The sequence below is a fragment of the Daktulosphaira vitifoliae genome, unplaced genomic scaffold (assembly GCF_025091365.1).
Source record: "Daktulosphaira vitifoliae isolate Bord-2020 unplaced genomic scaffold, ASM2509136v1 Scaffold_5, whole genome shotgun sequence".
In the NCBI taxonomy this organism is placed as follows: Eukaryota; Metazoa; Arthropoda; class Insecta; order Hemiptera; family Phylloxeridae; genus Daktulosphaira; species Daktulosphaira vitifoliae.
Window position 1 is genome coordinate 23,914,005 of NW_026099576.1, and position 25,127 is coordinate 23,939,131.

General features: G+C 32.2%; 3 protein-coding genes and 1 long non-coding RNA gene across 4 annotated transcripts in view; 3 read left to right on the plus strand and 1 right to left on the minus strand.

Annotated features, from left to right (window-relative positions):
• LOC126908250 (uncharacterized) overlaps positions 1-242 on the plus strand; it is a 5,122-nt gene extending 4,880 nt beyond the window's left edge. The window contains exon 3 of the mRNA XM_050690162.1: positions 234-242. Within this exon, the coding sequence (XP_050546119.1) occupies positions 234-242 (9 nt within the window). The remainder of the gene's footprint in view (positions 1-233) is intronic.
• Positions 243-697: 455 nt separating this feature from the next.
• Positions 698-25,127, plus strand: part of LOC126906982 (uncharacterized) — a 53,447-nt gene continuing 29,017 nt past the window's right edge. Inside the window, exon 1 of the mRNA XM_050687966.1 lies at positions 698-821. The gene's annotated coding sequence lies outside the window, so the exon portion shown is untranslated. The remainder of the gene's footprint in view (positions 822-25,127) is intronic.
• LOC126906965 (uncharacterized) overlaps positions 5,210-25,127 on the plus strand; it is a 26,308-nt gene continuing 6,390 nt past the window's right edge. Inside the window, exons 1-10 of the mRNA XM_050687935.1 lie at positions 5,210-5,376; positions 5,638-5,679; positions 5,775-5,825; positions 5,992-6,033; positions 6,129-6,179; positions 6,273-6,302; positions 9,795-9,842; positions 10,080-10,133; positions 12,308-12,371; positions 12,486-12,565. Of these exons, the coding sequence (XP_050543892.1) occupies positions 5,287-5,376; positions 5,638-5,679; positions 5,775-5,825; positions 5,992-6,033; positions 6,129-6,179; positions 6,273-6,302; positions 9,795-9,842; positions 10,080-10,133; positions 12,308-12,371; positions 12,486-12,565 (552 nt within the window). The 5' untranslated portion in view covers positions 5,210-5,286. The remainder of the gene's footprint in view (positions 5,377-5,637; positions 5,680-5,774; positions 5,826-5,991; positions 6,034-6,128; positions 6,180-6,272; positions 6,303-9,794; positions 9,843-10,079; positions 10,134-12,307; positions 12,372-12,485; positions 12,566-25,127) is intronic.
• LOC126906989 (uncharacterized) lies at positions 17,998-24,652 on the minus strand. The gene is made up of 3 exons (XR_007704398.1): positions 24,527-24,652; positions 18,434-18,634; positions 17,998-18,200 (listed from the first exon to the last, which is right to left on the minus strand). It is a non-coding gene; the product is annotated as an uncharacterized LOC126906989 (long non-coding RNA).

The following is a 25,127-nucleotide window of genomic DNA, read 5'->3' on the forward strand; positions in this document are numbered from 1 at the left end:
TCAAGTGAGTTTATAAATATGTCTATGTGTGTACTTAATTTGTAATTTAAATATTTCCCAATTAAAATTTAATTTAAAGTAATTACAGGACTCATTACGGAACAGGCAAAAAATTAAAAAAATAATGTTGTGAAATCATTATTATAACATTTTTTATAATAATAAAGTTTTAGCGTACTCAAGAACAAATTTTTATGTCGTAATTACTATGGTTGGTTTATTAAAACTTATAGAAATCCTAAATAGAACAAATATTTGATATTTAGAATTTTGTTTTCTAAACATTTTTTCGGATGAAATATTTTTTAAGAAATTATATTCAATTAAACTTATTTAAATTCCAGAAAATTTTAATTCTTTTTATTTTTTATAATTATTGTTATTTATATTTTTAAGTCATTCAAAGAAAAACACATTATTTTAAATTACAATGGAAAAGATAACATTTTGAATACAACGGTAAGTGTAGGGAATGTTAATCCTTATGTCATCTGTTGAAACATTGTTGCGGCAAGTTATGTGGTTGTGTTCAACTTGCGGCCCGAATGGAACCGGTTACATATAGTAAGTGGGGATGCCGTTCGCTGTCCGGTAAGTCGTCGCCTTATCTAGTCAGTCAACCATTGTACGGTCTAGTTGATTAGACCCATTGGCGCCGCCACGAGTTTTTTCTTCGACTTTGCGGTATCGTAATATAAATGTGAATTCGGTGGATTTACCGTGCGTGTGATCATTATAGATTACTCGTGTTTTGTTTCATTCAAACGATTGAAGTTGGTTGAACATAACAGTTATAATCCAATCCTTGATGTTTTGCCCAGGTCAGATTATTGTATTCTATAACACTTAAAATTTATATTTGTACTCATTTTATTACAGTGTACTATTTAGTTGTCATTATTAATGTAAGTGGGGACGTCCAACTATAAAGTTTATTATTAATTAAACTAATATTGTTATTATAGACAANTCCAACTATAAAGTTTATTATTAATTAAACTAATATTGTTATTATAGACAAAATCCTTTCGAGTTTCTTATTTACTAAGTTCTTGGGGTTTCCTTTAATTCACGTCCTAAGTCAATCAGGTCAACCGATATTTAGGAGCCTGTAGACGAACAAACATATTAATGTCTCATCATGACAAAAACGAAATGCCATGTAACAAAACTAAAAATTATTTTTATTATAGTAGAAGAAATTAATCTAAAACTAGATTCATTTATGTGGGAAATAAACAAACGAACTATAATCGTAATAATTAAAATTCAAGTGAGTTTTAAATATGTCTACGTGTGTACTTAATTAATAATTTCAATCTTTCCTAATTAAAATGTAATTTAAAGTAAATACAGGACTCATTACGTCCCAGGCAGAAAATTAAAAAAATAATGTCGTAAAATCATTTTTAAAACATTAACAAAAAAAAATTATAATTGTAAAAATGTAAAAATTATTATTTGTTTAATGTAAAAATTTTGTTTCTTTATTCCCTTCTTTTTTTGTATTGGTGGCTAAAATTAAATTTATACATTTTTCGTTTAATTTTTTTATTATTATTTCAAAAAGTTTCTTCTGCACAATGGCATTCAAGCTCATAATAATGATAAATATTACTATCAATAAAATTCACTATGTGCGCGTTCTATTTTTATTGAATAAATATTCGTTGCTGTATAATATTTTAGTTACAAGCATATAGCAAAATTTATTTAAAGACATCAATTGATCATTTGTTTGTATTGTGAAAATATAACAATTTAGTTACATTTTAACAATATGCATTAAAATAAAAACACCCCTACGAATTTTCTTATTGTACAATTTCACGCGAGCGCAGTATGATATTGGTAAATAATTCTATATGATTTTAATTTATATTGAAGGTCACTATAGTTAAGTGTCCCAAAAGCACTGGATGGGCTTTATGATTTATTATACAAGTGAAATTAAAGTTATAATTGATAGATATTACAATTTGATTTTTATATATAATATGTCAACTGCTACAGACTGACTATTCGTGTATCTACATTTGTATTTGATGACCACATTAGTCATTTATTCAGCACTAAAGTTTCTCTGATTTCACTAGCAGTAGACTGGTATGGGGTAAACAAAACGATGACATTGTTTTTTATATAAAACTCATAAAAAAATTTATTTTAGTTTTTAACTTAAACTAAAAATGTACATCCTTAAATACGTCGTAGAAGTACTTGTACATTAGCGACTTGCTAATTTCAAGCACTGCTAAACCGACGTATATTGGTTTGATAAACTTGACAATCTTTGTGTCCATTATGACGGCGCACAATCTTTCGCCGTATTTGATACAGTCATTGAAGTTTGGTTGGTTTACGAGCTTGCTTAGACGTTCGGGACTGGAGATTAACTCAATACGGATGCGTTTTCGCGTGTTCTCCATGGTTTTCCCTATAAAATATAAATGTTTATCGAATAACCCACAACTGTTTTAGCATTGAGCGTGCACTTACCAAAGACGGCATTATTCATTAATTTGAAAAATGCTATTTCAAAAGCATTTGTCGCCTTTTTCCGCATTTCAGTGTTCAACTCAATGTACAGTTTCAACCAAGCACTTTGTTGAAACTCTAAAACGCGGTGCACCTGTGTGACAAGCATATTAATATCATAACTAATAGCTCTAGGTACGATGTATATACTTTATCGACTTGCAGTCCGTGTGCAATCGCCTGTTTCAAGTTGACATAGTTTACGACGTACCGTTGTTTGGGTTTCAAAGTGGCCATGAATTTGGTCTCTTTGGAACCCGGTGGTACATCGTTGCCAGGCAAGAACGGCAAGTCGTTGTGCTCGTCATGCAGCTCTTCTGGATACGATACATCCACTTCATATATACGCTTCGTATTACCAGTGTCCGGAAGCAATTGAAGGTCGGTCAGAGGATCTGCTCCTTTATACCACCGGAAGCCTCCGTCCGGCATGGGCTGACTCATAGCCCAACCGATCGATGTTATGTGGGTTGATGATTACTCTTTTATGGAAAATTTCGGATGGGACTGGAATATATGATGAGCCGGCGAGGGGCGTATACTTGTATACGCTGAGCATGAGTCCGTCGATATGCGCTAGCGTGAATCCGCTACCCCTACCTGAGTATACGTCTTCCTCAGCTAGCATAATCTCGAAATTATCATTGACCGCACAAACAATGTCCGTGTCGGACAACAACATCCTAGCCCGTGTCTTGAAGGCACAGTCCTTGGGCGGTGCTTCCGATCGCGGTATATCGTAAGAAGCCTCCAATTTGCGATTATATTTAATAGGCCGAACAACTGCGATTCCACCGAGTTTGGCAACCAGCTCAGATTTAACAATACGTAGAAAATCTCGATAGCTCGCGAAATTTTCCACGTTTTTCCGATAAAACCAAACGGCTTCCCTCTTCAATGCGGAATCAATCTCGATGAAATTTTTCGCGTCCGGCAATTGTATACGCAACCTTTTCGATTTTTACCCTACTGTTGTTAGCCTTACGTTTAATCGAATGATGGTGTAGAACAGATGCGGAAGAGGTGGCTATGAAAAAATGTGTATAAAACAATTTGTGTATCGAAAATATCGAAATATTCAATCAAAAATATAAAAACTTACCTTGTGCAGCACCAGTAAAATGTACATCAGCCATTGTTATTCGATTTTAAATTTAAATAAAAAAAATACTAGTACTTGTATACATTTAACAGAATATTTTTAAGCAATGTTTTAGCGAGCCGTTATTAATGCTTAATCAAAGAGTGAATAAAATCTTTAGTAACGTCTTTATACATACGGTTTGTTACTGTATTATCCGCTGCACCAGTGTTAATAAATTGAATCGTTATTTATAATAGCGTGAAAAAATTCCGTTTATGTAATGTGTAATGTTTATACATATTTTTCATTAGGATTTAAAACAGATGCCTTTGTAAAAATTATGACCGTCTGCCGTCTCTAATGCGTTGACGGAACAAGAAAGCAATCCGACCAGTCGAGACTATTAGTTAATTAAAAATAATTAATTTAAGTTGTTAAATACAGTAATTATTTATAACATTGAGAGGGATACGTGTAATAATTCAGACAAAAATATGTATGACATTAATCGATAAGTGTATTACAATTATAATAATAATATTAAAATCATTAGAATATATGTTCCAGCAATTATTATCGTCGTCGTCGTCGGCGGCGGCGGTAGTAGTAGTGTTTATTTAAAAATGTGTTTTGCTATAAGAAAACTCTAACAGTCGTCATTATTATATATTGTCGACAAAAAAAAAATACTGATTTATTATTCACTATACCAATAACGGTCAAACTTATAGATCGTATATTAACAATTAATGTAATTGACTGCGACATCGACGCCGCGTTAAGCCATCTGCTATATTTATCTCGAGTGCTATAGTGTAATCATCAATACAGCCATCTGGCACACAATGTTTCGAACTAATTTTTTTTTTTACAAATTAGGTAAAATTAACATTTTACGTATAGACTTTATCTAAATATATGCATGTCGCATATCAAAATAACGGATTCGACGNTAGACTTTATCTAAATATATGCATGTCGCATATCAAAATAACGGATTCGACGTTTAAAATTCATACTCTTCACCGTAACCGTATAGCTTACCTGGAAAATGCATTTTTTTTTTCGTCAAAAAAACGATATTACGTATATACTATATGGCCGAGCATAATTTAGGTGCGCGACAAGTTGTGTTAGTTAACGTCGTGTTTCATTACCCCCCTATCATAAGACTTCGTAGAAGAGGAGAGGTTCCTCACCTATATGTTAGTTTACGTTGGATTTATTCCCCCCCCCCCTCTCAACACCTCTTCATTTACACCACATTCGGATTGGAGGGTGGGTGAAGCGGGGGGAACCAAAATCCCCTATATTACCTTACTGGCATACTATAAAAATGTTAAAAATTATTTATTGTGTTACATTGAAAATCATTCAGTTAGTTACACTTTTAAATTAAAAAATGTAAAAGCAATTATCAATTTTTATGACACGTCATACATAAATAAAATGATTTAATTTATGTATTATTATCATATATGATATGAAAAGTATGCTAATATAGTTTTATACTAAAATAATCATAGTTTATTTTTAATATTTGTTTTTTTTTATTTACATTTTATTTATTTTAATACATATAAAAATGCGAAAATTCAATGAAAACTATATTCTAAGTTATAAGTCAGCTAATTACATTATTAAAATCTAATTATTCTTGTGAAATGTTTTACAAAATATTTACTTTTTTATTAATTTTTATATGTGGACATTTTTTTGAAGAAGTTTTTGGAAATATACTTTTAATTGACCCGGTAATTTACATAGTTTATTAAATGATATTTAATTTAATAGTTTAGTATAGATACTTTTTATTAATTTTCATGTGACATTTTTAGTATACGACAACAATTAAAACTTAACACTTTCTTTGAATTAAGAAAGTCATTATATAGTTTTATTTTTCATATAAACAATAAAGTTTTCTTATTTAAATAAAAAACTCTAAATGCTAACTGTGATTACAATTATCAAATCTCTATTTAAATTTTTCAAACTTGGTTTTTTTTTTATAGGAAAAAGTGATACTAGATAATGATAAAAAAGAATCTGGTCATGTATGTTATTATTATTATTAACTTCAATACATTTTATGAAAGAACTATTTTGAAATTTTAGTCAATAATATTAACATTTAATGGTTATAAAATAGCATACAATATCTATGTGGATTACGGAGAAAGATTTTTCTAGTCTTTCAAAAGTAAGTTTTTATTGTGTATTTTTAGAACCAAGAAAGTCTTCATATAGTTTTATTTTTCATATACACCATATATTATTATTTTTTAAATAAATATTTTTTTATTCAAACTGTGATTATAAATGTCAAATCTTTATATAAATATTTAAAATATGTTTTTTTCATACAGGAAGAAGTAATAGTAAATAATAAATACGACCCATGTGATTATGTAAGTTAACTCATTATTAAACATTAATAAATTTTAGGAATCAACTTTTTTGAAATTAAAATTTATAATATTAACATCCTACGGTTATATTATAGTGTTTAGATTTTGCATGCACTACGGAGACATATTGTTTGAAAACTCAAAAAGTAAGCTTTTATTGTATATTGTTACCACCTAGACACTGTTATCATTTTGTAATATTTAATAAAAACATTCTACCGTAAAATCTTTTATTTTAGAAATATGTAATGTGTGGTCCTTTAATATTGGTAAGAAATTTTTAAGTAAACATTATAACAGCCTTAATAATAGGGGATTTGAATTTTTAATATAACTTTATTTGTTTATAAGATAAAAACATTTAAAGTTTCATATTTTTGAGCTTATTTACATGTATAATATGCAAAGAATTACAATTACAGGTAGCTAATTTCTTTTTTATGACGTCGCTTATTCACAGATATGGAGCGTTTATTGTCAATGATGACTATCAGCAAATATGTTTTCTGTATTGCATGTTGTGTATTTTTGAATGTTAATTCACAACAATGTGCCTTACAACTACACTTTAAGCATATCTGTTGATTAAGTAATGAATTACAATAAACGCTATGTAACTGTGATAGCGTTATCATAAAAAACCAATTAGCTACCAATACTTGTAATCTCTCGTGTATAATGCAGAGAGTTCATGGACAAATCAATATGAAAAATTGATTGGTCCATAAGTATAGCTATGTGACCTTTGAGAATTAGTTATAAGCTATAGGTTACTTAGTGCTTGTTAGATCTGTGGATAGATGATTCAATCTTACAATTATTTTGAATAATAATAGACGCATGAATATTATGATTATTATGAAGTGAACTGTATAAAAACGGTAAATAAGTAAGTTAAATGGTACGTCCGTGCACGATACATCATACATTACATTACTGTTATTATTCATCAGAAATTTATCGGCCGGTAGATATAATTTTTTTTTTTTGAACTTTTAATATATAAAAAAAATTTTTTAAAAGAAGTAGTATTCCCGGGAAATTTTGGATAGTAAATTTGAAAAGTTCTTATATTCATACATATTATCAAGTTTTCAAATATGTAAAATGCTTTCTCAACTTTGAAGAAGCAAAATAAACAAAATAAATATAAATTTATATTTAATGTACGTTAGATTCATGTACATTTTATATTTATTGGTGAACTCATTACTATGGTAAACACTTATTTTTAAATATACAAAAAAATTAAAATTTGTACAGAAAAATAACATGTATTTTAACTACAATAGTCATTTGTTTAAAGAAGATAAGATATTTGTGACTCTAGCGTCTATACAGATAAAACAAAGTAGTCCCGCGCAAAACAGTTTTTATGAAAAATAATGAATTTTTTCTATCGACATGTGTCGGTCCCTAGTCGCATTACAACGTGACGAATTTTTTNCAGATAAAACAAAGTAGTCCCGCGCAAAACAGTTTTTATGAAAAATAATGAATTTTTTCTATCGACATGTGTCGGTCGCTAGTGGCATTACAACGTGACGAATTTTTTGTTGAATCGCGGTAACCGATTACTTTCAGCTGCTACCTTGCCAACAATCAAAATCAGTTATTTTATACTTTTTTATCGACACACCAATGTACCATTTAGCAGTGGCTTATCTAACTTTGTAAAATAATTGTTGTTATTGACAGGAGATGGACTTAACTTTAGTGTTTTAATTTTTACACGTAAATAATAATGCAAAATTAATAAAAATGTCTATTGATCAGAAATCTGTCAGAAATTTACGTGGAGCTTTATTCCGTAACATTAAAAAACATTCTTGTTACAAATATGAGTCCACAACATACATTATATTCGTGGGCAGCAGGACGGATCAACCGTCTTATTAGATATTAAAATTAGATATTCTTCTCCAAAAATTATTTGTCAAAAAAGGTCATCATGAAAAATTTGAGTATGAATTTAAAGTTCACCGGTCCTGAATTTATTTATACGTAGTATATTATATCACTTAAGACAATTTTTTGTGAGTTTTAAGATACACTTAAAACTCACTTTTTAATTTTATTTTTTGCATATACCAGGTTTTTCACGCCTAGTTTAATTTAAGGTTAGTTATAAATAATGATTCTCTGGAAATCGAATTTGAACGAAATGGTAGAAAAATGATATATGATAAAGGGATTTTTATTTTTTTTGATAAATGTGGAATGACATTTATTTTATTCTTAATATATCCGTTTGTTTGATAATCAGTATAAACAAATGTATCTAATATACATTCGTTTATGTATATTATTTCTTGGTAATTTCTTTCTCAAATTTTATAATGACCAAATATTAATTTATACTCTTATTTCTTGCTATATTGTGCATTATAAAGTAATAATATAATAATATCTATTGTTAAAAATATTAGTAAAAGTAACTAATATTTTACTTTACTAGGTCTTACATGGAGTGTTTACTCCCAGAGATAGTAGATCCTCAGTTACCAAAGAGATTACTCAAATCAAATATAAAAGAACCAAAAAAAATATTTGTAAAATAATTAAAAATTTGTTTGATTTCCAACCTGTAAAAATTTAAATTAGTACCCCAACAATATCAATTATATCCAATGTTTTAAACTTAACTAAGTACTAACTACATACATAATACTGGTTATTATTATTATAAATTTCATATAACACAATAAATTATATAAAACTATCAATAAAATTAATATTTTTAATAGTTGGGTCAATCCATACCAAATCATCCAGAGTGTATGCACGACAATTTTTTTGAAATATGAGTATAAATTCATATACTCATATTTCTTGCTTGATTGTGCATTATAAAGTAATAATATAATAATTTATATTGTTAAAAATATAAGTAAAAGTCATTAATATTTCACTTTAATAGGTCTTACATGGAGTGTTTACTCCTAGAGATTGTAGATCCTCAACTCCCAAAGAGATTGCTCAAATCAAATATAAAAGAAAAAAAAATATATAAAAAAAACAACAAAAAAAATATGTAAAATAATTAAAAATTTGTTCAATTTCCAACCAGTAAAAAATTAAATAATTAGTTCCTCAACAATTTCAATNAACCAGTAAAAAATTAAATAATTAGTTCCTCAACAATTTCAATTATATCCAATGTTTTAAACTTAACTAAGTACTAACTACATACACATTAATGGTTATTATTATTATATATTTCATATAACACAGTAAATTATATAAAATTATCAATAAAATTAATATTTTTCATAGTTGTAAATAAATTATAAACTAGAAATGTGATACTCATAACACTTTAACGTTTAATAATCGGTAGTATTTAAAATAATATCATATTATAATATTATATTTTATTATGATTACACATACATTTTGTTTTATATTATGTGAGCTTTATCAATGAAAATAATATGTAAAGCACAGCATAACAGTCAATAGTAGAGTGATGTGCTGCTCCAAAATATTAGTAGGCTGCCGTACAGGTGCGTGTATGCTGTATGGAATAATGAACAGGGGTTGATTGAAGAGTTTGGTTCTAAAACATCTAAAAATGCATTGTCTCAGTCATATCGTTATTTCGTTAGCCCGTATGGCGTTCTTCAGTGCTATTTATATTAAGTTGCCTCGTGATACGTCCCCGAATCACGCATTAACATTTACACGAAATGAAATAATCAGAAATGAAATTTCTGATTATTACCAAACTGAATAAATATATTTTTGGATTTTATTTCCAGGATATTGAAAATAAAAATGAGATTTTCGCAGAACTTTATGTGAATTTTGTAAGTATCTTAATTCATAAGTGTATTCAATGAGAGAAAACAGCCTCATAGAAAAAACTCATAAAAAACTTAACATTTACTGGTACATTTTTATTGTGATGGAAGAGCATGTTAATATTTCTATATGAAATTTTTAAAATCACTGATTTATATAATGATAAATATAAATAAAATACTTTAATATTGTTGTATTTATATTTAGTAAAGAAATTATTGATATTTTTATATTTTTTTCAGTATGCCTATATTTATGAAAACATTAAAAAAAAAGACACAATATATATTAAAATCGTATGTTAATTTTATTATAACATTTGAATATTCAAGCACATAATTTTATTAAATCATTAATCACTTAATTAATCGAAAAATAAATAGAATATTGAAAATTTCATTCTTAATCTTTTTTTAAATTTTATGTTTTTCTCAATTTACCAACCATGCTTTTGATACATTAATGTAGATGAACATGAAAAAAACTCTAGGATTTTAAATTGAAAAAAAAAATGTAACTAATTGAATCAAGAGTAATATTATCAATACTGTATTAATTTTTTTATTATTTAAATGGCGAATGATAAAATAAAGTTCTGTAGAAAGTATTTATTTTATAATTAACATTAAAATATATACTTGGATTTGAATCTCATTAACTATAAGTTTCTTGTTGTTAATATATTATTGCAGTAATATAATTTATATTTATATTCGAATCTTAAAACTGGTATCAAAAATAAAAGTGTAGTTTTTTTAGTAATCAAGAAATTTATAGAACCCTTATAAAATAATGGCTAAATAATAATTATTATTTTATTCAAGTAAATTATTTCCTTATAATTAGTTGAAATACCATAGTTACTAAAAATAATTAAATCTAATAAATATTCAAGAGCATTTGGGTGGCTGCCATATATATATGAAGGAAAATTATAATTCAAAATTTTAAGATCCCAGATGGAAATTTTTCATTCCAAATATTTTTTTTGTTTTATTACACCGTAAACCAATTAAAAAATCAATAATACTTCCAAAATTTACACATATAATAAATTCTTTAAGCGTAACATTAATTATGCTAATGTATATTAGCTTACCCAATAATAAAACTTACTTTACACACAAGTGTTGAGCAAGGTGTCGAATTTGACCATTCTTTCTAACTAATTAAAATTTTAAATACGATAATAGTTCATGTATCTTCTCTGTTGTAATTTTCAGGACATTTTTTTATTTCGATTGATTCTTTATACTTCCGTTTGAAAAAATGAGGTTCTTAGTTAAATATTCTGACTTTGTGCAACTTTGATCTCGTGTCCACTGTTTTTGGCGTATTCAACTACCGCGGATTTTTCTTTCCTTTGGTAATCTACGTCTTTTTCGTATTGTTTTATTCTTTTCATGTTTGTCCAATATATGACTTACCATATTAATACAGTATTTCATAAACTCTGGGTTTTTGCATTTCTGATAGATGGCCTTTCTGGTTTCGGAGTAGTTATCCTAAAACTTTGTTCAGTTTGAGAATGGTTCTTATTTTGAATTTATCTGTGATTTTTGAAATGCGGTCGGTAATTCCTTGTATTTACTACAGTATTTGTGTTCCTTTATTATCATCTTCTTCATTTTCATCAACATTGCTGCACGTTGTACAATTTCGATTCTGATTCTCTTTTTTCTGCTTGCTTAAGTGTGTTGTTTATGTTTTCGATTGTATATCTATTATTGTATAGATTATTGTATCTATTATTGTATAGATTATTGTATCTATTATTGTACAGTATATTGTATTATTTTGTAGTGCTTGCTACATAGCGAGTGTCTCTTTCGGCGTATTTTCTGGAACTAATGATAAATTACCAAACCGTATTCATACTAAGCCGACTTTACTGTTACAACCACTAACGATTAACTATCGCTCTGAAGAAGGACTTTTTGCCTGATTAGGTTTCGCGAAAACATCATAATCGATATCTAATATATTCTTAATAAACAAACATATTATATATAGTTTGTTAGGTTAAACAATTGTTCCGAATAAATAATTTTTTTAACAAAAATAATTCGATAAATTATAATCTTAATAATAATGTTAATCATTATCAGTTATGTTAGGTTAACACTATGTCATATCCCTTTGAACCGTTTTTTTTATTAAAAAGTCATTTGGATTAAATTACATTATGTAAAAAAGATACTTGAGATTTTTTGTATGAACAGATTAATCAGTATTTTATAGCATACTTTAAAAGATTTTATCATGTCGAAATTACTGTAGTTGGTTTATTAGAACTTATAGAAAACCTAAATGGAACAAATATTTGAAATTTAGAATCGTTTATTTTGTTTTCTAAACTATTTATGGACGAACATTTTTTTAAGAAAAAATATTCAATTATACTTATTAACATTCCAGAAAATTTAAATTCGTTTTATTTTTTATAATCATTGTTATTTATATTTTTAAGACATTCGAAGAAAAACACATTATTTTAAATTACAATGGAAAAGATTACATTTTCGAATACAACGGTAAGTATAGGCTGTGTTAATAAATCCTTATGTCATCTGTTGAACACATATTAATGTCTCATCATGACAAAAAGAAATTCCATGTATCTAAACTAAAAATTATTTTTATTACAGTAGAAGGAATTGATCTAAAACTAGAGTCATTTATGTTTGAAATAAACAAGGGAATTAGATTCAAAATAATTAAAATTCAAGTGAGTTTATAAATATGTCTACGTGTGTACTTAATTAATATTTTCAATCTTTCCCAATTAAAATTTAATTTAAAGTAAATACATGACTCATTATGTCCCAGGGAGAAATTTAAAAAAATTAATGCTGGCTGTAAACATGACTCAATAAAAATTATTATTTGATTAATTTGAAAATTTTGTTTCTTTATTCCGTTCTTTTTATTGTGTTGGTGGCTAAAATCAAATTTGTATATTTTTCGTTAAATTTTTTTATTATTATTTCAAAAAGTTTTTTATGCACAATGTCATTCAAGGGCATAATAATGGTAAATATTACTATCAATGAAATTCACTATGTGCGCGTATTATTTTTATTGAATATATATTCGTTTGCTGTTTAATATTTTAGTTACAAGCATATAGCAAAATTTATTTAAAGACATCAATTGATCATTATTTTGTATTGTGAAAATATAAAAATTTAGTTACATTTTAACAATATGCATTAAAATAAAAACACCCCTACGAATTTTCTTTTGTACAATTTTACGCGAGCGCAGTATGATATTGGTAAATAATTCTATATGATTTTAATTTATATTGTAGTTCCACTATAGTTAAGTGTCCCAAAAGTACTGGGCGTTATGATTTATTATATTAAGTGAAATTAAAGTTATAATTGATAGATATTACAATTTGATTTTTATACGTATATAATATGTCAACTGCTACAGACTGACTATTCGTGTATCTACATTTGTATTTGATGACCACATTAGTCATTTATTCAGCACTAAAGTTTCTCTGATTTCACTAGCAGTAGACTGGTATGGGGTAAACAAATCTATGATATTGTTTTTTATATAAAAACTCATAAAAAAATATATTTTAGTTTTTAACATAAACTAAAAGTTTGCAGCCTTAAATGTTTTAAGATATACCCTATAAAATATGCTATTAAAATGGGAAGGAAATTAAGTATGATTTTATAAAAAAATTTAATTTTTTTTAACAGACCAGTAAACTAGAAAATAATACATCTTTAATAAATGATACGGTCTATGCTAAATATACCAGAATACAACTAAGCAATCTTGAGAATTTGTCTTTATGGAGATATGTCAAAGAAGAACTTGTTCAATCGTATTTTCCTACACTACCCTATACAACAATAAACGATTTCATTCTTAATTCAACTATCCACAGAAAAGATATTATATTCACTCTTAAAAAAGCAATGAAAATCATTTGTGATCGAATTTTAAAGTATGCGATTTTGCTAATGGTATATGCCTATGAGGCACTAAGAATTGATTATTGTAAAACACTATATTGGGACCAATTCATGAATAATTTTAAAAAATTGGGTAATGCACTATATCTTTTGGATGGAGACGAAAAATTACGAATAGGATTAGATGAAATTAATGAAGGACTTAATAATGATATTAAAAATGCAATTAATGGATGTGCTACAATGTGTGTTTTTCAAAGATTAGTAAATAATTATGCAAAGTATTTCTTTACGCCCCAAGAAATTGAAAATTTAAAAAAAAACTTTAGATGGAATAATATTAAATATGAACACATTCTAACACAAAATGAATTAGATAACATTTTTAAAGGATTTTTGAAACCTCACGGAGACAATGAGACATACAAATTTAAACTGATATGTGAGAAGGAATTAGAGGAANAGAGACGAAAAATTACGTATAGGATTAGATGAAATTAATGAAGGACTTAATAATGATATTAAAAATGCAATTAATGGATGTGCTACAATGTGTGTTTTTCAAAGATTAGTAAATAATTATGCAAAGTATTTCTTTACGCCCCAAGAAATTGAAAATTTAAAAAAAAACTTTAGATGGAATAATATTAAATATGAACACATTCTAACACAAAATGAATTAGATAACATATTTAAAGGATTTTTGAAACCTCACGGAGACAATGAGACATACAAATTTAAACTGATATGTGAGAAGGAATTAGAGGAAAAATTTCAGCATATTTTTATGTTAATTGACGTAGAATTCGAAAGAATTAACATAATAGATTTGTAATATTTGATAACTTTTTTAGTATGGTAGATATTTATTTTCCAAAAATATTTATAATAATTGAATTACACATGTAATCAATAATTTATTCAACCATNGAATTACACATGTAATCAATAATTTATTCAACCATTTTAAAATTAATAAAAGACAAAAAAAAAAATAATAATAAACGTTTAGATATGAAATAATTGTACATTGTCGATATTTGTCATTATAAAATGTATTTTCGCTAAAGATCGTGTGATTTCTTATTTTAAAATAAAAACAAAACCATATTATTGGTTTTAATAAAACTATAATAATAATTTGTTTTATTATTATAAAAAAAATCAATTGCATATAATACATTTTTTAAACATCATTGGCCTAGAAAAAAAATATTTTAACCCACTTTTTTTGATAAATTAAAAAATATTTCATGATTACATAATAAGATGCAAAGTGATTCTTTTATCATAACCACTTAAAAAATTAAAAAATAAAACTTTTATTTATACATTTTTTCTTTTGGTTTCTTTTAAATACGTCTTTCTTCTTTTACTTCTCATTAATCGCAACTACTTGGAATCGTCTTTTAGATACATATTGTTTTAAATCTATCAACTATGGGTATTTTTTTATTTTATAACAGTGTCAATTTTAGTTTTTCAAATGAAAATATACATAATTAACTCGTTTCTCTTTTTGTTTGTTTCGTACGAGGCAGCTAGACCGTAAGACGGCTACTTGTGCACCGCACTAGAATGTCATTTTACTTTAAGTCTTTTTAAATCACTATTATTGAATCGAGAGAAGGGTCACCTGTGTGGATAACGATTAACCGCTCATCCTATAAATAACGAGAATAGACAACTAACAAATAACCACATGTATTAAAGGTTCTTCAATGAGTTTTTTTAATCTTAAATTTAAGGTATAACGGGGGGCCCTTAAATACTTATTAAAATCTTTACATAGTGCTGTGACTAAGTTGGGTTTTATATTAAATAAATAATTACCAGGCGGCTTAGTATTATCACCGTATATTTTATACACTATATATAAATATAAATACAATGCCAAAAAATGTCACGACTGCTTCTTCCGTGAGGACGTTGAAAAAATCATATATTCATTATTATCATGTATCAACTACAAAATTAATTGATCAACATTAACTACAATTGTGGTTAACTTATAGAAATTAGATTAATTTGCCTCGTTTCGACTTGTAGTTTTAGGTATGTGCAGTGCTACGTTGGGAACAATACTTCTCAGCAGGCCAAAGAGTTTATTACGGCCTCCTTCGTCGTAGTCGTTACCATACGATGTCCATTTAAATAACATTGTTTATTCTATTTAAGCAAAAAAAAATTCTTGTTTACTGTTTATTTAAGCCAATTAATATAAAATAACATTTTTGACAATTGGCCAACAATTATTAAATTTGTTTAATAAAATGTATTATTTTAAATATAAAATAAAATTAATATAGTTACAAACCTTACCAGTATTTTCATTATATAAAGCTACTGTCAATTACTTAAAAATTAATTATATCTTAGAAACTTTTATTATGAAACTAAGAGTAGAAATTTTTTTTATAGCATTTTTAATATATACTATATATATATATTAATATAATAGATACTCAAGAGTATCCGCCCAAAACCGGGGACCCGTACAGGAGAACCGAGTGTACGACGCTGACTAAAAGCCTGCGCCGCATCTCTCTCGACCCTCCCAGATTGGGAATGAGTCCCGCCAGGCAATTCATGACTTTCTGGGCCAGCTGGGCCGCACGAGTAATGTGCGGCCCGAACTTTAGACGTTTGTCTATGACAAGGCCCAGATAAGTCATGGAGTCCTTAAGCGGGATCTCCACCCCCAGCACCAATGGGGGTATTTTTTATTTTTCTCTGATATTTTATAAAAGTGTCAACTTTATTTTTTCAAATGAAAGTATACATAAATAATTTTTTTTCTCTTTTTGTTTGTTTCGTACGAGACAGGTAGACCGTAAGATGGCTACTTGTGCACCGCACTAAAATGCTGTTAAGCCTTTTTAAATTACTGTTATTGAATCGAGAGAAGGGTCACCTGTGTGGATGACGAATAACCGCACATCCAATACATGATGAGAATAGACAATCAAATAACAAATAACCACATATATTAAAGGTTCTTCAATGAGTTTTTTTAATCTTTAATTTAGTGTATAGCGGGGGTCCCTTAAATACTTATTAAAATGTACACATAGACTATTGATTTACTGTGGTGGGCAAGGGGGTAAGTAAAGCCAATACGTTAGAGATCAGCTGCCACACAATAGAATATAATTAACAGTGTTTGGGACAACTGGTACTTTTTCTACAATCCGCCTTATTGTGAGCTACGCCGGAACTGTTGTTGTTAGGCATTACTTCAGGTTAACTCACGCCGTCTCTATAATTCACACTACCACGTTGTGAATCAGTGTGAAGTTAATTAAGAGCTAATTTACAATGTGGTGTGCACTCTCCTCGTTATATTGGGAGAGTTGGTAAAAAAACTCCAAAGAGTTGTACCTCGCACCGGAAGTGCGTGTGTAGAGTACTGTCAGCTTCTTCTCTCGCACTATCTCGGTAATAGCTAAGTTAAGTTAATAACTTAGACTATATGGGTAACAGTCGTAATCGATGTTAGTAAAAAGTCATCTGACTTTCGGAACACTCTTATTATGACACGATTCCTGTGAATCCCAAAAGCTTTTATATGTGCAGCTGCCCTTCTGAAGTAATACTTGTGTCACTGTATCAGTGTTTTAAGCTTAGTCGATAGTACAATAATTTTATGAGATTTGAGCTTAAGTTGAATATGCATGCTAAAAGAATTAATATATATACATTAAATAAATGCAAAAACACAATCATAATCTCATAAAATTCAACACTATCTACAGATTTTCATTGAAGCGTGTCTTATGATAGTGATTTTAATCACTGTCAGATATCATCTATACTAGTCCCAACTATGACACGCTCATCTTGTGCTGTGACTCCACTGTGCTACCGTTTTTTTTTAAATAATGCATCAAGATATATATTTACGAAATACTCAAATCGTAACAATGGGAGCGCCCTATGATGGTTATTCCGGGAACTTTTTAATCGAGGTGGTATATTTAGGGCAAAGCTATTTTAGCGATTTAAATATAGTTACATACATATATACAGATAAAAATTTAAACATAAAACAAAATTAAATTTAAGTTGTACAAAAACAAATATATTAGAAAAATTAATAAAAATAATATATGTTGTACAATGAAATGTTTATATAGTAAATATGTTAGCCGACAGCAAGCTGCGGCAAAAATAAAATAATTGTAAGGTATTTATATAATTTTAAAAATAGGTTTTATAAATAAGTTTATTACGGTAAAATATTGAAAATTGGGGAATGTGGGAATTTGTGTTTGTCGATATAATGTGAATAATTAGAAAAATTGGCTGAATTATAATTGAACAATAATAGTAATAATACATTCTGAATACTTGAGATGTTTTCTGTTAGTTTAATGCTTGTTGTCGTTAGATAAGAATTTCGTGTTCATGTTGAAAAATCAGCTAAAAAACGTAGTTATAGTGTAGTATCACAATTTAATACATGTAATAATTAATACTTATATTTAATAAAATATATCACCAAATCAGTGTTTCCCCGTGGATAAGAGGAATAATAAAATAATACCCTTACACAAGATTTAACCTCCCTCTTACGCATTCCATAAAACACCTACGTAAAAGATTCTATCACATTAACCAATCAAATACAGAAAAAAATATTTCAAGAATCTCACCAGAGATCGCTAAACCAGTTTTGCGGGCTATAAAAAGGCCATTTCCCCCCAAATTCGTGTGGTTTCTTGGCTGCTTCACTTCCATTACAGTGGTTCTTTTACTGCGTCAGCCATTCACGGTTTCTGAACATCCCTCTAGCGGACACTGGGACGCCTTGCCATTCTATCTCTGCACCTCTACGGCTTTCTGGAATTCTCAACCTAGATACAAAAAGTGAATGTGCGTGAGTTTATGTTTCATTCTTAGTTACAATTCTTTATAAAATCTGCACTATTTTTACCCTCTTTCGTAATTACTGAAAATATTATACATCTTATTTTCTGTTGAATACTTTTGGTGATATAAATATTCTAACACATATAAAATATTGGTGTTTATTTATTTCTTTTTATTTACATTTATATGTATATATATATATATAAAAATAAGCATATTAAAAGGTTACATGACTAGATTGCATTGTGTTCTATTACTTATTGAAGCGCCACATCCTAGCTGGACAGAGTACTAGCACAATAATATCACAATTAATACTCCAACTAATTATAAGCGTTCTCTAAAGTGTCTCTCCGCTTATCGACTAGCTAGTCTGATCTCTGCCACAGTGCGGGAAATCGGAGTGTAGGACACTTATATAATTTATAACGCATTACTTATTTATATTATTTTGTAATATACATTAGATATTCTAAGGTACTTAATTTGATTGAATTGTATCTATTACTTATTGAAGGGCCACCTGGCTGGACAGGGTAACAGTACAATAATATCATAATTAGAATTTTAGTTAACCATAAGATTTCGTCATAGTGTCTCTCCACTTATCGACTAGCTAGTCTGATCACTGCCACAGTGTGGGCAATCGGAGTGTAGGACACTAATATAACTTATTGTGCATAAATCTATAGTACAGTCGCATCTAACCTAGGTCGTCCTACAAGTGATTGGAAAGAAGTAGGTCACATATCATAAGGGTCTATGCATAAAGATAAAGATATTATTTGAGATCTCGCGTTGGTATTTCCAGCTACGAAATACAAATAAATCAGAGTCGAAATATTATACTAAAAACTAATATTTCACTAATATACAGAGTGATTTTTTTATCATAACCCACTCAATTACTTGCAGAATAATAATAATTTAAACATTTTGTTTTATTATTATCTTAATTACACAGTATTCTTGAATTTTTAACTATGTAATACTTCTTAAGTTCATCCCTTATGCCTTGGAGGGGGGTCAACTTTGAAAGAAACTGTGAAAGAAACGGATCGTCGTTTTGCCACTCTTGTATTCCCCCCCCCGTAAACGGCCGTTTATCTGACGCGCCGTTTGTNCCCCCCCCCCCCCCGTAAACGGCCGTTTATCTGACGCGCCGTTTGTTTCGGTTAAGGCAAAAACATTGTCAAGAGTGGCCCGCGTGTTATCCGACGCTCTCGTTGTCGGTGCGCCCACCAGATTGTCGTCGAGTAACTCTTCGTCAACGGGGGGCCCCGCGGTCGGATAACGTGACAGCATGTCCGGTCCCTCGTTGTGTTTCCCGGGTACATGTGTCGTTGTAAAATTCAAATTACCTAGATGTAGCGCCCACCTAGTTAATTTTGAATTGTTGTCCTTTGCTCTGTGTAGCCAAGTCAACGCGGAATTATCTGTAAATAATTCGAACGGAGAGTACTCTAAGTACGGGCGAAATTTATCAGTCGCCCATATAATTGCTAAGCATTCTCGTTCTACGGCGGCGTAACGTTTCTGCGTTTCTGAAAGTTTCTTACTGGCGTAGGATATTATTCTTCTCTCTCCCGGTTCATCTCCGTGTTGAAAGAGTATTGCTCCCACGCCCATTTCACTCGCATCGGTTTGAAGGCAGAAAGTTTTCGCGTAGTCAGGAGGACTCAGTCGTGGGGACTCACACAGGGCCTTTTTTACCTGTTCAAAAGCCCTTTGATGGTCTTCCGTCCACAACCATTTCGTCCCCCTTTTTAGTAGATTTGTCAGCGGCGCTATTGTTTCGGCGTAGTTGTCGACGAATTGACAATACCAATTAAATATGCCGAGACATCTACGTAGGTCCCTGATATTCCGTGGGACCGATAGGACGCGGATAGACTCGAGTTTTTCGGGCTGCTTGTCTATGCCCTCACCGTGTACAATATGGCCCAAAAAGGAAATTTCGGAAAATCCTATTTTACACTTTTTTGTGTGACATGTCAGCCCGTGTCGCTCTAATCGTTCTAGAACTTTGCCTAAATGTTCTAAATGATTTTCTAAACTACTTGAATAAATGATTATGTCGTCCAAGTAAACTTGGACAAAATCATCTAGATATCCTCTAAGTACTTCATTCATAAGTCTTACGAAAGTCATCGGCGAATTTTTGAGTCCAAACGGTAATACACGAAACTGAAACAAGCCCCTTCTTGTTCTAAATGCCGTAAACTTACGGGCTTTTTGATTTAAAGAGCATTGCCAATAACCCGACTTTAAGTCGAGAGTCGTGTACATTTTTGCCCCTCTCATGTTCCTAACCATGTCGTTTAGATTAGGCATGGGGTACGCGTCCGAAACGGTTACTTCGTTTAGTCGTCGGTAATCTATACATAAACGAAAAGTCCCGTCCTTCTTCTTGGCCAGCACTATCGGTGCTGACCACGGCGATACACTCGGTTCTATTAGCCCCTGCGCCTCCATGTCGTTTACCATATCGTCAATAACCTCCTGCTTGTGCAGAGGGTAGGGGTACGGTTTTAGTGCGATAGTCTTTAGCGATAGGTCTTTCAATAGAATATCGTGCTCGATTAATTTTGTGCGACCCACCGTGTCATTAAAGACCGCTGCGTAATTACATATCGTCTGTGTTAATAACGCGCGCGTTCGTGGGTCGCCGGTTATATCTAACTGCGTCAGATCTGGTTTGCGGATCGTGTGTCGTGCGCCCGATTTCCAACAAGCGGTTGTACGTTTCCTATTGCCTAAGTGTATTGTTCCTGCTGAGTAGTCCCAGGCGACTTTCTGATCAATCAGAAAATCATGGCCAAGTAATACGTCGCAATATAGGTCGTCTAAAATAACCGCTGAAAAACGCACTTCTAAATCCGCGATTTTGGCGGTACCGTTCGTTGTGGCGGTATGTCCGTCCGCTAGTCTAACCACGTCAGTGTGTCCTTTATAAACAGTTCCGTATTTATAAGCAATTACCGGTTTTACATACGATTTATGCGCCTGTGAGTCGAGTAGGGCTGTGACGAAGCCAGTTTCGAATTCTAACTCGACTGCTGGAGTAGTAATTCTACGCGGGCATTTTCGTTGGCCATTACTCGGGTGGTTTACGGTTCGAACGGGGGGCAGCTGGTTCTTAACCGCAACGTCGGTTTGCCCACCGACAGTGTTAACTGCCATTAGTGGACTAGGCGGATCGACTGACACCCCCTCCCCCACTGTGCCCGAAAAAATTTCGAACACCTGACTCGCGCTTTGTTCGTTCGTGTCGGCAGCGTGTTCGAACTCCGATACCCTGATTACATCCGAATTTACCGCGGCGTCCCCTCCATTCCGATAAGAGGGGTGCGGTGCCGAAAAAGTGCCAAGATCGTTGGCGGTATGTAACTCGTAAGAGCCGTTAGATTCGGTGTTCTGCGCGATGGTCGTGATGCGTAATATGTTTTCACTAGATACAAATTTCGAAGCGGCAGGGCGCGTTTTAAACGAAACGTCGTCTAAAACACTGCGCACTGTGTGGATCTGTCGTAGACTGGAGGGGCGGACTAATTCCCTCCTAGCCGATTGCCGTTTCCCGATACCGACGGTCTGTTTGGGCACTGGCAGTGCCAGTGTCGCTCGCCGCAATATCGGCACGGGGTAGGCGGTGCGTCCGCGTGTGCATAACCCGCTCGCTGTCGGGCCGCTGGTTGCGCGGTATGCCGCGGATGCAGATCGGCTGGCTGTCGGGACGCTGGCGGAGCGTACCGAGGAGCCGCGGTTTTGTCTACGTCGTGCGCTATCTCACGTAGATCGGCGAAAGACGCTGGGTGCATTAACCGTATCATAGCGCGGTAATCGTCCCGTAAAAGCCCCGTTAACTGTCGCACAAGTTGTTGTTCCGGTAAACCACAACGTACTCGCGCGGCCAATCGTTGTTTATGAATGATAAATTCAGTTAACGTTTGTCGGGGGCCCTGTCGCGTCGTTTTTAAGTCCGTCTCGAGCGCCGTCCGGATGTCGATATTGTCGAACTCCTCGAGTAATTCGGACCTAAATTCCGCCCATGGCATATTGTTTAATTTAATAGCTTGCCACCAATCACCTGCCCTGTCGTTCAAAAACGGGACGACGATGTTCACTCACGCAGTTGGGTGTATACCGCCCTGACAGAGTAGATCCTCCGCTCTGTCTAGAAACTCCCGTGGATCCTCTTCGTTTCTCCCGTAATATTCAGGTAAACAGGCGCGTACGGTGCGTAGGTCGTGGTAAGGTACCAGTACAGACCGCGAGCTGCGGGTAGGCGACAAATCATTAAAAGACCGACGACCGTCGGTTGTGTTGGATTGCCCCTCCCGTGGCTGGCGCGTAAACGAAAAATCTGTCGGCTCGTTCTCATATGTATGAGTGCGTGGAATATGTTCGTCTTGCCAACCCGTGCTACTCATCCGTGGTAGCGACGCGCGCGACGCTTGTCCGTACGATCGTCTCATGTTGCGGGCTTCTTGCGCTTAGATGTCCGCGAGGCGCTCGTGTAATGTTGCGTCGTGTCGTGTCGGGTCCGTCGCTCCCGATGGACCGAATGTAACGCGATGCGCGTCCGATCGTCGACTATCGTTTCGTTTGACGTTGACTTAACGAATAGTCGACTGTGCATCAACGTGTGGGGACGGCAGCATATTTTGACTGATTCGCTCCAGCATATTTGAAATCTGTCGCTGTTCCATTGACATACGCGAGAGCGACCGTTCTAGTTCAGTCATCCGTGCCTCGATCCGCGCGTTATTCGAAATGTCGCGAATATTCTGTCGGATCGCCCCGACTTGTTCTGCCGCGTGCGCTATCGAGCGGGCAACGTATACGTCTTCAACGTACGGCACGCCTAGTTGACCGCTTGCGCGCGTAATATACCCCGATTGTTCGACATCAGACTCGTCGTCTGATGTGTGTAGCGCGAGGTTCACCGGATGTTCCTCCGGTAAAGGTGCTACGCCGGACCGCTGATAGTTCGCGCCGATTTCGCGGGTACGGTCCGTGGAGTTGTCTAAAACCCCCACTTCGGGTTCGCGGACCGGAATTTCGCTATCGAGCGGCACACGGGGTGGTAAAATTTCGGTAGCTGGATTCCTCCCTTCGCTACGTAGGTTTTCCTCTAGCCGAATCAGCATGTTGGGTTTCGTCGCGTAGCATGGTAGCTGTCTAAAAGCGCATTCGCGACGTAATTCAGAGCAATTCATTTGTGCTAATAATTTTCCCGACATATTGACCGTGAATATTTTGTTTATTCACAATCTTAATAATCAAATGTATGTTACTATAATAGCGGAGATAAACAATATCTCCGTGTACGGTCAAATTTGCTAGTGTTGTAGAAAAACAAGTGTTATTATTATTGCTATTGTTGTAATAATGACCGCGATAAAATGGTCCGGGGCCGCCGTATATGATATGGCAGCGAGTGAACAATAATAATAAGGTTTACCTGGGAATCGGCCGCTTTGGCAAGGTCAGACGAAAATATACGATTTTTATCTACCAAAAGACTGTAACTATCGGCCGGAAATTCACTTTTTGTCGCTATCAATATCAATAAGGTCTTTATAATAAACTGTAACCAACACTTTTAAACGACAATACCTACGGCGGGTTATACTAGATAAACTGCTCTGACTTTATTTTTATAAATGAAAATTTTCCTAGAGCCCAGGCTAAATCTAATCCCGCTAACAGGTAACTGTGAATAACCCAGGTAAAAATTCACTGCTGTCACCAGTGAAATCCGTTCAAATAACTATATGAACTAACAAATTTGTAAGGGAGACTTCACCGTTTCAAGTTAAAACTAAAATCTAATATAATTAGAAATAAAACTTAATCGGCTCAAAGCCTCTTACCTTAACTTTCCTCGTCCGGTTGAGATTCTTCTTCGGGGAGCCAGTTATCGCGTATCCACAGTATACGTTTGGGTGGGTACACAAAACGTTCCCGATAAATAATATTAGTATATGTGTGTTAAGANTAATATTAGTATATGTGTGTTAATATATATATTTAGTTCACTTTAGCGTTTGCTAATATTTGACCAACACGGATGGTTGACGCGTAACAGTACACGTTCAGTCGTGTACACCAAATGTACCCGATAAGTAATATCAATATGTGTGTTAAAATATATTTAGTTCACTTTAGCTATTGCGAATATTTCACCAACACGGATGCTTGACGCGTAACGGTCGACGAAAATGTTATATAAAACAAAACCAACCAAAAGGTAGAAAAGTAAACACGGAAACGGATTCGAGTAACCAGTTAGGTGTACGTCGTAAACGGAACAGAACGCAATATCCGTAATCCATATTCGGCGGCGGCCTTATCTCAGTGTCAAGGGCGGGGAGACGACCGATGACAACCGATTGTCATATTAATAGCTGGACGGCTGATATCGAGAGAGACACGGGTGAGCGCCAGCCTAGAGCAAAAGGCGGTGCCGTGTCA